Source organism: Henckelia pumila, chromosome 1 (assembly GCF_033568475.1).
Source record: "Henckelia pumila isolate YLH828 chromosome 1, ASM3356847v2, whole genome shotgun sequence".
NCBI lineage: Eukaryota > Viridiplantae > Streptophyta > Magnoliopsida > Lamiales > Gesneriaceae > Henckelia > Henckelia pumila.
The window spans coordinates 112,393,645-112,405,968 of NC_133120.1; the positions used below are offsets into that span (position 1 = coordinate 112,393,645).

Here is a 12,324-nt window from a genome sequence, read left to right on the forward strand (position 1 = left end):
ATGCTCTTAATATATTTAATATATAATTATTCGTTACATTTTAATTTTTGAAGGGATAAATCTAATTCAACTTTTTTAATCACTTAAATTGATAAAATTTTATTTTAAAAAAAAAAAATTTGTATACAATGTTACATTGTATGTCTAGCTAGCTAAGTAGTTATACAAATTAATCATATGATTACAAATATATATTTGTGTGCAGTCAATTAATTTTTAGAATTTAGAACTAATAATTTTTAGTTTACTATAATATACTGTAGATATTGTATTATATTATTTAAAATTTGTCTTTTCTTGTTATAAACATAGTTTACGTGATCATTTAAATAACAATCACTCTAACTTGTGTTATTCAAACTAATTTGGATAATATGCTTGCGGGAACAGGGGGCTAGATAATAAATTCCTTTGAAAGACTGTATTTTACATTGTTTTTCCCTCAAGTTTGATCTTTCGTTTGCAATTTCAGTAAAAAATTTTAATTAAAATAATTACGTACGTATCATTGAATACTTCAACGTAACCTGATCAGTTTTAAGTAGAAAAATATCTTAAAACAAAAATAATATTAAAATTTGCTAACATAAAAAATCAAAATAGTAAAAAAAAAACAATCATATATAAACAAATCAACAATTTACTCTAGAAATAAATAGAAACTTCAAGCATCTATTATTAGGGAAAATTAGCATTTTGGTACTGTATGTTGGCTTCTTTTTGGTTTTAGTCCTGTATGTTAGCTTGTTTTGGAAAAGATCCTGTAACTCGATTTTGTTTTTAGATTTAGTCCTATATGTTGGCTTATTTTGGTTTTGGTCATGTAAGTTGGTTTGTTTTTTTATTTTCGTCCTGTATGTTATCATGTTTTGGAATTTAGAAGTTGATCTCTAATTATTTTTGTAATAAATATTTTTTATTCTTTCATGTTTTTTCTGCTTATTGGTTTGAGATAATTACAACTAACTAATAAAAAATATTTTTTTACGCTTAAACTTTTTTTAATCTAAATAATTTAATAAAATCTAAAATATGTTAATTTAATGTATTAAATGTAACATACTTTTGTTCTTTTAAAAAGTAACAAACAAACATTTATTTATATTGTTCTCAAATGTAACTTCGATTTTTTTATTTATTTGGCACTAAGTGTTCGCCCACTTAGCACCTATTAATGATCATATAAATAAGTTCCAACCTAAATTAACAAAATTAGCTAAAAAACTAAAAATATATTTAAAACATACTTTCGTTTTTTAAAAAATAACACTCTAATATAGTTTTTTATCGTTCTCAACTATGGTTGACTTTTTTTGTTCCGCTTTTCTCGAAAGCAGAGTTTTTTAGGTATGTTTCACTTTTATCACGCTTAATCGCCGCTTAAGCGTGCTTTTTAGAACACTGCAAATAAGCAAAATTTGGCTGCTCACTCCAGTTTCGACGACGGAGGAAAAATACAAAAAAAAAATCAAGTTATTGTACCTTTTAGAACATAATTATTATTTTATAAAATAATTAGAAGGTCAACATCTAAATTTTAAACCTAATTTATTTAATTATAAAATCATAAAAAAATATTTATTATAAAAATACTTTTTTTCAAAACATAACTTTGTATATGACCAAAATCAAAAAGTAAATCAACTTATAGGACCAAAACCAAAACAATCAACATGTAGGACTAAATCAAAAATAAAAACAAAGTTACAAGATCTTTTCCAAAACAAGCCAATACAAGACCAAAACCAAAATAAAGCAAACATACCGGACTAAAATGCTAATTTCCCCGATATTATTTGGTCCATTATGATTCTACGAATTTGATAGCTCCAAGGTGATCTCCCAAACTTCTCAAACTTATCCTCACATTAAAGTTTTTTTTTTTAGAAAAACAAATTATTTTAGATGATAAGATTGGCCCACCAAAATAATTAGTCTAATGGATATTGTGGAATTAGATTTATATAAGATTAAAAATTAAAATACATATTTGCTGTGGAAATAATAAAATCTATCTATTAAAGTATGTTTTAGGAATTAGTAAATCTATTAATTAATTAATCAGGTAAATTATTAATCGTTGCATCGTCCGTTCTCCTCCATCAAATCACCTCCATTAACATAAGCAGAGAGATTCAGATACTTTTCTTGATCGCCGCCGTTGTTCCGCCACCGCGCACGGCAGAGGACGCAGGTGGCGGACCTTCTTCCGCAGCTCCTCTTCCACGCCAAGAAACACTCTTCATGTATAACATTCTTGCAAGCCCCACAAGCCACCACCTTCATATCTCTCTTCATCTCCTCCAAACACACCGGACATGCTCCGTCGCAGTCCTCCGCCGCCACCACGGGCGGCCGGGAGCCAACACCCTTTTCCTTGAAGTACAGCTGGTGGAACCTCTCTATGACTGATTCACCGGCGAGGGCTTCCACGGAGGTGGGGACGTCGAGCAGCCGGTGGAGTTGGCAGGGGCGGAGCGTCCGCCGCCACAGGCAAGAGTTGTCGAGGGGGACACCGAGTACTCTGATGAACACGAACAGTATGTGTTTACAGGGGACGGCTCGGTCGGGGCAGGTGCACGACGGAGTGGAGGAGATGTTGACGGTGTAAACGTTCCCGGTGGCGCCGAGGATGAAGAAATGGGGGTCGGAGCGATGGAGGAGGCTGAGGCGGTGGTGGAGGGCTCGGGTTATTCGGTCGGAGAAGGGTTGAGTAGGGGAGAAGCGATGGCGGTGGTGGTGGTGGTGGTGGTTTGGCGGCGGAGTAGAACTTGATGCAACGGACTCCATTTGTTGTTGGAAGGGAAAAAAGTAGTTATGGTAGTTGGTCTTGAAAGGTGGGGATGGAGTTGGATAAATGAAGGGGCACTGTTTTATTAGTATCGGAGAAAAAGTTGTCTTTTTTGGGTAAATGAATGTGGTGGAGATTCTTTGGAGAGTTTTCAAGGACACGTGAAGGATTGTGTCAAAAACAATCATATAGTTTGGTTAGGGTCGAAATATAATATTTAGTAGATGACTAAATTTATATAAAAATAAAATAAATTCGATTATGGGATATGGGGCAAAATATATTTATGTTTTATAAATACAAATACAAAATTATATGCATGTTTACATATTTCTTTTCTAATTTTCTTCAACCAATGTCACTTATGGTAGAAGAACTACTATATTGGGGTTGGGGATGATTATTGGAGTAAGGGTTTTCATTGGTTATCTTAATTATAGCCTCTTTTTTTTTTTTTTGAACAAATATAAAAGAAGTCACTTATTAGGATATTGTTGAAGAGTCATTTGTTTTTATTTTAAAATATAAAAATCAGAAATTAATTAAGTATTTTTTAAAACAAATTTTTTAATTAAACAATACAGTTTTTAAGAAAATCATTTGTAAAAATAACGTGTTGACTTTTCGAACAAGACATATTCTTAATACTTTTCGTAAATTTCAATTTTTCAGAGATTTTAAATCTTATCATAGTCCGTTTCGAAGCACTTTTTTTAATAAAAAAAATTGGGTAATGCTACATGTACACTTAGGGTTACACGTTGGGTTACACATTGCACTTGAAATTACATGATTATCCCTGCACTTTATTTGAAAAAAAAATCTTTCCAAAATGATATAGGATAATCATGTAATTTCAAGTGTAATGTGTAACCCAACGTGTAACCCTAAGTTAATATGTAGCATTACCCAAAAAAAATTGTGTTTTTCTTAAGTTATAAAACTTGATTTAAAAATATTTTTTTAGAAGACGTGTTTCTACTTCTATTTACAAATAAAATAAAAAATTTTGACATTTGTCCAAAAATCAAAACCATTTATGCGTTTTTTTTATAAACACTCTTGAAAAAAAAAACTCAACTTATCTAATTATTTTTTAAGCTATATAATTTTTATATCCAAACTCACTCCACGTCCAATACTTTTATGTCCGATCTTGCCACAAACCTTTTGGTGTTGTGCGTATAAACAAGTAATTGCCAATGTTAAGGTTCACGTATATTTACGAATTAAAAACAAATAATTAAAGGAGAAGTGAAAATCTGGAGAAGGAAGCCCACAAGTTTTTGTAAGTTGTATCTTGTAGACGGAATTTGGAGTAGCAATAAAGTTAACTTGGTTATTTAGCTGGAGAAAATTGTATCACAATTTACATGATTGAATTAATGTACAAGGAATCTACAAGTATAATAATGCACAAATATTCGATAAATTATATATGTTTAATGAAGTCACGCACAATTACTTGAAATTATAAAATATCTCAATAAAAAAATCTTCTGTAAACACGTCTTAAATAATTTTATAATTTCAAAATAATGTATAATCACGGTGACAATACTTTTCTACATATACCACAAATTCCATTTTTTATTTTATCTATTAACATATATTGTACTAGTATTTGTGAGATGCTTTAAAAAGTATTTTTCAGTTTTTTCTTAACAAATATTTGAAAATATTAAAATATTATTAAGAAAAATTGTTAAGCGATTCTTATATTTTTTTTCTCAAACATTATATGTATCTATTTGTAGAAGTTGTTTGGGTTCGAGCAAATTTATGGAGAAATTATTAGTGCATCCACCAGACTGCTAAATTTTTTTTCTCTCTCTGTTTTTTTTTTCAACATTATACATGAATGCTTTCGTAAGTTCGAAATCCAATCACTAAGTGAAAGATAATTTTATTAAATAGAGTGTTTTGAACAAACAATATCAATCGTTTTTTGATATATAGTAGTTAAAAAGAGTTTTATTTATTTTTTTCGAAAGACTTTGAAACAAAAACAATCGTGAAATGTTTTCCTTTTGTTTTCTAGCTAAAACCCATTAAGAATCATATTTTAAATCATTTAAAAAAATTTGACTTGTTTACAATATTTTGCATGAAAGCAAAATCTTGATAGATTTTAGAAATAATTTGAAGAATAAATAGAAAAATTTATAGAAACTATTGAATCAAATTTAAATCGAAACAATTTTACGTAATCTTTATAGATAACACACATACCAAGGTCTAACCCTTGTGGCACCACGTACAACACCTAAAGCTTCTAAAAACCCCTCCAAAAACCCTTCCTTTGCTGGTTCCTTGCCCCCCATCACGCTATCATTCACCAGCAGGCAACAATGGCTTCCCGCTCCAGATCAATTTCAAGACCTGCAATCAACCTTCTCAAATCCACCATTGCAAAGCCCTGCAGCAGACCTTCGTTCCCCGTTCAATCATCGCGGCTTCAGCCATTCCTTTTCTCCAGGTTTTTTTTTGGCAACCCCTAATTGAGTAATCTTCCGTGTTGCCTATTCATTTTAGTTCTTGAATCTTGATCAAAGGCTAGATTTTTATGTGCCATTCCTAAATTTCATGCAGCTTTGGAAATGGGTTTCACTTAAAAACTCCGGTTATAATGTGTGCTTTTGGCTTATAAACGCAAGTCTTTACGTTTTATGAGATTAAATCAAATACCGGATAAATTAGTTTAGAACCTCGGTGTTTGGGTCAGTGGATTTGGATTTGATAAAGGTGTTTCAAATGAATAGATTCTAAAATCAATCGAATTATGTGTGAAAAATTGTACTTGACTGAAAAGATGAATTTCAAGATCTCAATTTTCTTTGTTATCAAACATGCAGCCTAAAATTTTCAAAATCCAAATGCAGCTTAAAATATTTTGTCTTGCAGGCCGGTGTCGCAATTGGGAGCCCTCCAGTCTCTGTTACCACTCCACTCAGCTGTCTCCTCAGCTAGGCTGACGTCTTGCCTGGGTGCCGATTCCATGGGCTGTAGGTCGTTGTCTCAGGGTATGCTCTGCTGTGCCAACCCTGGAGTTTGATAGATTTTTCAAGGTTTCTGTAAGAATACTCTAAATTTTAGATCTAAAATGATTTTCCATGTCTCTTAACTATAGCTATCTGCTGAACTTTTCTTTTCAACTTCTTGTACTATTGATTTCATGGAGTTTAGCCGAGTTAATGCAATTTCGGGAGAATGCAATGGCTGATGGGACATCATGAGTTTCAATCAATTTTTGTATTTTTTTTATTCCTTGGAATCAAATTTTTAGGTGGAGAGAAGATTCATGGGTTTACGTAGACAATTCGAGGACAAGTGCGTTAACATTTACCAATGAGTTACATAGGAAATTTATTGGACAATGGAGGCCTTAGAGAAGCAAGATGGAGTGGTGTACACTTTCTAACTGAAAGTTAAATATGCCTTTTACTGAATGAAATATACTTTGCTATGTAAAATCTTATCCTACACAGTAAGAAAAAAATATGAGTGTTACATTGTCTGAAGGCAATGAGGGAACAAAGAACCTTGTATGCAAGTACGCATGGACTAGAGTGGTGGAGCCGTGGAGGTTAATCGTTTTGAAATTGAACATACTCTGTATGAGTTTATGGGTCAGTTGTACACATGCTTTCATTGTTACTTAAGGCATGACTTTATGTGAAGTACTATGTATGTATAAAGAAGGTTGTTGGTCGAAATTTAATAATATTGGTTGTAGTGTGGTACATAATGTTTTAAATCGTATTTTTTTGTTCGTTGGATCAAACAACATTCTAGCGATAAAATCAGTATTCTGACTTCTGAGTACTTAGTGGCCATCCATATGAAATGATGCAATTAAATTAAAAAACCAACAGCTCTCTAACTGGAACGACTTTTGTTTCCCCTTTTGTCAGCTCTCTTTTGAATTGAATCCTGAATTTTTATTTGATCTTTTTGAATGATGTATTATCTTTAATCTAATTCCTGCCCGCCTTTTGCGCCATTATATGATTTTATTTTGTAAACCTGAGATCATCTCCTTTTATCAGCTGCAAATTAGTTTTTCATGAAACTTTGAGGAAACAGTTTCCTCAATTGTCTTCTCTACATACGGTTTGGTTTTGGGGTGGAAAAACTAGTGGCTTAGTATCAGCTAGAGCAGAATATTGGCTTTGGTTGCGGAATGCTACATGATTTGAACAAAGATGACCACATTCCACGAACAACTTTGAAAACTTTTTCATGGATAATTCAGATTGATGATCAGCTGCAGTTTCTACATAGTGATAATTTTTGTCACTTTTGATATATACTCTAGGTTAGTGATCCCGGATATACTAGGACTAGGTCTTCATATTATTCTTTTTTACTATGAAAAAGGAATATGTAGCTACCATCCTATTCCTACCTCCAGATGATTATAGCCTGCTGTTTTTACTATCGTGGCATTCATATATTAGGAATAGTGTATGCCAGAGCTTATTGTAAGTGCTTCCAAGTTCTAGACAATGACATGTTTGGAAATTGTATTTAGAAATCAGGAAGTACTTAAAATAAGCTCTCGCAAAAACTACATTTAGTATGCTAACCAGATTTCAGAAATCTTGTTCACGTTATCGTTTCTATGGAGCTTCAATGTTCTGTCAATCGCAGCGAATCGTAACTTTTATCATAAACAAGATTTTCTGGTTTTTCCATAGTCGTCAAATCAAAGACACGTCATCTTTGAATGTGAAATGAAGCGCATGGAAGCATGCCTTAAGGGATCATAGACTCCCATTTTCCCTGCACTTTGTTTTTCCAATTCAGTTCATAGTTTTTTGTGCATAAAAAGATTTTTTGTCTATGATAAATTATTATTGTTCTTATTGTGAGCTTGCAAATGTACTGCATTCTCTGATTATTGCCTCTTTTTGGCCCCTCTAGTAGAGTTGGTTCGTGTATCCGTCTCGCATTTAATTCATTGCTCACAAGTTGATTTATTTATTTCAGAACTAGGTCTCTGTGTGCCGCGATAAGAGAGAAGATGTTTTTTTAGGTCGAAGAACTGATGTGAATCGACATGGCAATGAGTATGTTTCATTGCCATTTGCTTCAAATTCTTGACAGTATGTATACCCAATGTTCCTTTCTTAAACTTCGGATCCGAGAACTTGCTCACCGAGTTCATCTTCTATTCATAAATAATACATTGCAGCAATATAATTTGACATTTTATAGTTTTTCCCCCCGTGTCTGCATCGTTTAATTTTCCAGTTTCCCCTACAAAAACACATTACTAATCTGCCATGCGCTGTGGCTATCAAGTTTCGCTATTACATGAAATTTGACGAAGAAAAACTATAAATACAAGTATATTGAAGATAGTCAGATGGAATGACAAGCTAAAAACAATCATTACATCTAGATGAGTTATCATTGATTATATTTTTTCATGGGTCGAATATGTAAGGAAATAATGGTTGCACATAAACGGTTTGAGGTATTGACAACACCTACTATAACACCTTGAGTAATTTGCAGCGGAAAATAATTTTAAGCGTGTATAAAAAATAAGCAACCAAATAAATAGAATCAAATAAATTAAGCAAGAGTATAAAATACTCTTGCAGCGTCTCAGGGCAAAACTTCACTAGAAAACTTTCAAAGAGTTTTACAAACCCTAAAACTAGTGATTATGGTAAAAGTCAATTTCTCAAAACAAGTGAGAAATAAAGAATAAAAGTTCTCCTAAAAATTCTATATGGAATAAAATAACTAAAAACATAGTAAGCAGAAAAACTCTTGAAGCCAAAACACGTGAGATGTAAACACCCTTCGATCAATAATCTTCGAGTGTTCTTCACGGCTTCAAGCAACCATGATCGTGACAAGCTTCAGAGATTCTCCCGTATGTATCTATAGCTCTCTCTCCGTCTCTCTATGTATCGGTCACCTTCCTTGTGCACGCCTCTCTTCAATAAATAGACAAAGAATCCTTTTTTAGAATGTTTCCTTGTAGGCGTAGGACTCTAGATCTTGATCAAGTCAAATCTACACAATAAGTAATTAAATCAATAGATATATGATAATATTCTGATAACTCTATTTAAATCTTAAAACAAGTTATTCAAAGAAATAAATAACTTCATGTCCAAGAAAGGCAAAAAATATTAAATAAAATCTTTTTCAAACTAGGATGATTTTAAGGAATAAAATATTCCTTTCAATCTCCCCTTTTTGCCTTTCTGGACAAAACACAACGAAAATCCCCCTTAATCAAAACTCCCCCTGAATAGATTCTCCCCCTAAGTATAAGCAGAGGTATTGTCATAAGATGTTGACAACATCTAGCTATGACACCTCAAATCAAAAAACATAAGTGCAAGGAGAACTAATCATACGAAACAACAGAGCAAACACCAAAACAGTTTTGATTAGGGTCAGAGCAAAACAGAGCAATAAAAACCAACAAAACTTATAACCTAGTAAAAACAAATAAACCAAAAAATTAAAATTAGAATTGATTGCTCTCGGAGTTCGCTTCATCACTTTCTTCTCCCCCTTTTTGTTCAGAAGGGTCAGCTCCTCTTAAAAGAGACTCATAGTGAGCCTTTAACCCTTCGTAATAAGCAAGATCAGCCTTTGCTTGTGCAATCTTCTGCTCAGCATGCACCAATTGAGCTTGAATGAACGTTGAATCAACAACTTGAGCAGCAGAAGGAGGTACAAAAACAGCAGTAGCAGATGAGGTGTTGGAAGCACTTGCCACGACACCTGTATAATCAGCAGTCTCAGACCAAGGAAGGTCTATCCTCCTATTTTCTTTGAGCAGGGCTGGTGCAATCTTTAGCAGTTCTCCAGGCTCAATAAGAACTTCATCATCATCCTTCTCAATTTCTTGAGACAACATCATAGAGTAGATGAGTGATGGATAAGGCAGCTTCAAGGTAGGTTTAGCACAATCTGCAAATGCCATGACTGTGTCAAACACAAGTCTGCCATAATTGAACGCCATGCCAGTTCCAATCGCATACAAGACTGGAGCTTGATGCTTTATAACAACAGAAGAATTTCCAGACGGAGTCCAAGTCTTAACAGAAGTTTTGTGAAGAACAGAGTATAGGGCAGTAAGCTTGCCAGCCTGTAACTTCTTGGGATGAGCTGGAAACTCTGTAACTTGACCTCCAGTAATGACAGTAGTCATTTCATTCAAGGTAGGCAGAGGAGCATCATCAACAGACGACGTGTGAAGAAAAGCATTGATGATAGCTGGACTAAACTGGAACAATTGACCTCTCACATAGACTGTACCATACTTGACATACCGTGGGTCCTTCACAGCTTCAGTAAGATTACAATAAAACTCTCGAATGATTTCCCTGCTATACGTACCAGCAGTGGTAACAGTGGCAAGCAGATTTCTTGCTTCAAGGAATTTTATCATATTTTGAGCTCCATAATTCTCCACATCAATGTTACGCTCCTCAAGAAACTCACGATCAGAGTACTGATCCCAGCAGTCAGCAAACTCCTTGGAGTAAAAAGCAGATGAATAGGACGAGTTTACCTGGTATTCTTCTCCTAAAATGTTGTCCAGGGTGTCGGCAACACCTTCCTCAGCACCTTCCTCTACTTCTTCAGAGTCATCATAATTTGACTTTTCTTCCAACTCTTTCTCGACATCTGAATCTTCACTTGACTCAGTGCTGGAACTATCAGACGGATGAGGAAGGTTATCAGCAAATTCAGCGAGCATCTCCTCGTCTGGTTCATCCTTGGATTCCTCAACAGTAGCTGTAACCGAGGAAGAAGGCACCTTGCCTTTAGCTTTCTTCATCTTAGCCATGAATTGGGCTATTGAAATTTCTTCATCATCCGACAGAGCAGGAGGAATGACAGATGATGGTTCCTCAACAGTAGGAATGGATGCAGATGCATCTTTCTTATCAGCAGAAACAGTGTCTTGAGCCTCAGAGGAAGATGATCCATCATCGTCAGAGCTTGAATCCTTGTCAGACGCCTCAACAGTAGCAAATGCAACTGGGATAGCCTGTCCCGAGGGTTCCATCACAGAGGCTTTTCCCCTTTTTCGATGCACCAATTTGTAATCTTCATCATCGCTTGCATCTCCTGAAGAATACTCTGTATCTAACATAGAAGGCCTTGAGGATTGACCCTCTTCACGAAATCGTTTGGAGGCAGTGTAATCTGGATTATATCCAGCTTGTCTCTTGGATCGGCGGGTTAAGGGTTTTGTGGGAAACACCTTGTTTAGCACGCTCATGTCTGGCATATTTTCCACATCGATAGCATTGCCAGGCTCTCCTGGAGCGATGGAGTCCAGAGGCATCGGTTTCTCAGCAACTGGAACAATAGCTTGTTCAACCATGGGGTATGGTGATGTAGGTGCTGTAACACCTTCCGTAGCATCTTCTAAATATCCCATCTCAGAACGAATATCTTGGGGATCAAAACCCTTTCCTGCCATGAAAATGTGTGAGGATAAAATATTGAGAATGGAATAGGGCAATATTAATCGGAGAGTATTGAGAATAAGGGAATTCGGGATGAAAATAAGGAAATAAAATATTTCCAAAAGAAGATAAAAACACAGATATATAATCCCTCAAACCTTTTCCTATTCTGACTTGGATTCTGTAGGCCCCCAACGGTAACAAAATTTCAACGGTAACTATGAGGAAAATGGTAACAAATCCGACTTAATTAGGCAATAAATCCCTTTGATTTCCTCCGATAATCTTGGCCCAAATATTTCACCAAATCTTTCCAATTTTAACTCATCTTCAGAATATAACACCACTGAAACAAAATCCAATCACATTCAAATTCAAAAATTCAGAGGATAGGGCAAAAATCACAAATTTTGTTCGATCGGAATTCATAACCTTTTGGCCAAAGATATTCACAAATCAAAATATGCATGTCCTAATTATGTCTAAAACAGAATGCGACATAAACTTAAAATGCAATTATGTGCACAAATAATATGTTGACAAGCGAGGTGTTATCCACGATGTTGGCAATATCTTCCAGCAACACTTCAGGATTAACAAAACTTTATTTCCAGATAGCCATTAAATTCATTATTACAGAAGTGGTAGCCTGCACACTAAAGGAACGATCTTCAATAGACCCCTTTAGGTAGCTTTTTTCATTTGCTTCTGTTTTTCAATCAAATTTGATGATTGAGATGATCTTATTTAACCATTTTGTTATTTTGAGTTTCTGAATTTGCGAAATCACTTTTCACTTGGGACGAGATCATGGAATACACGAACATCCCTCCACTACTTCGTGATTTAGTCAGAACTCTTCTTCAATTAAATCTCATTAAACTGTAAAATAATTTGCAAAGAATCCTGAGTGAAAACTGGTCAATGATTACAAAGTATCAAACACTTCACAAAACAAAGTGTATGCATGAATGCAACATGCCTAATGATCCTAAAGATGCACATGCATGAAAAGGTGTTGTCACAGGGTGTTGGCAACACTCCTGATAACATCTAAGTTCTGTTTATAATGCACAC

The 12,324-nt window shown here is 34.3% G+C and overlaps 2 protein-coding genes across 6 annotated transcripts; one reads left to right on the plus strand and one right to left on the minus strand.

Annotated features, from left to right (window-relative positions):
* Nucleotides 1-1,821: 1,821 nt before the first annotated feature.
* LOC140876123 (uncharacterized) lies at nt 1,822-3,085 on the minus strand. Its single transcript, XM_073280000.1, has one exon. The coding sequence runs from the start codon at nt 2,977-2,979 to the stop codon at nt 2,074-2,076; it is 906 nt and encodes a 301-aa protein (XP_073136101.1). The 5' UTR covers nt 2,980-3,085; the 3' UTR covers nt 1,822-2,073.
* Nucleotides 3,086-5,064: 1,979 nt separating this feature from the next.
* LOC140875892 (protein NONRESPONDING TO OXYLIPINS 2, mitochondrial) lies at nt 5,065-8,015 on the plus strand. 5 transcript variants are annotated; one of them, XM_073279718.1, is made up of 3 exons: nt 5,065-5,270; nt 5,696-5,865; nt 7,784-8,015. In XM_073279718.1, exons 1-2 carry the CDS (start codon nt 5,143-5,145, stop codon nt 5,844-5,846), a joined length of 279 nt encoding a protein of 92 aa, XP_073135819.1. In that variant the 5' UTR covers nt 5,065-5,142; the 3' UTR covers nt 5,847-5,865; nt 7,784-8,015. The 5 variants fall into 5 exon arrangements, with proteins under 5 accessions (XP_073135819.1, XP_073135818.1, XP_073135822.1 ...); XM_073279717.1 differs by having other exon boundaries at nt 5,696-5,859; XM_073279721.1 differs by having other exon boundaries at nt 5,696-5,814.
* The last annotated feature ends 4,309 nt before the right edge of the window (nt 8,016-12,324 follow it).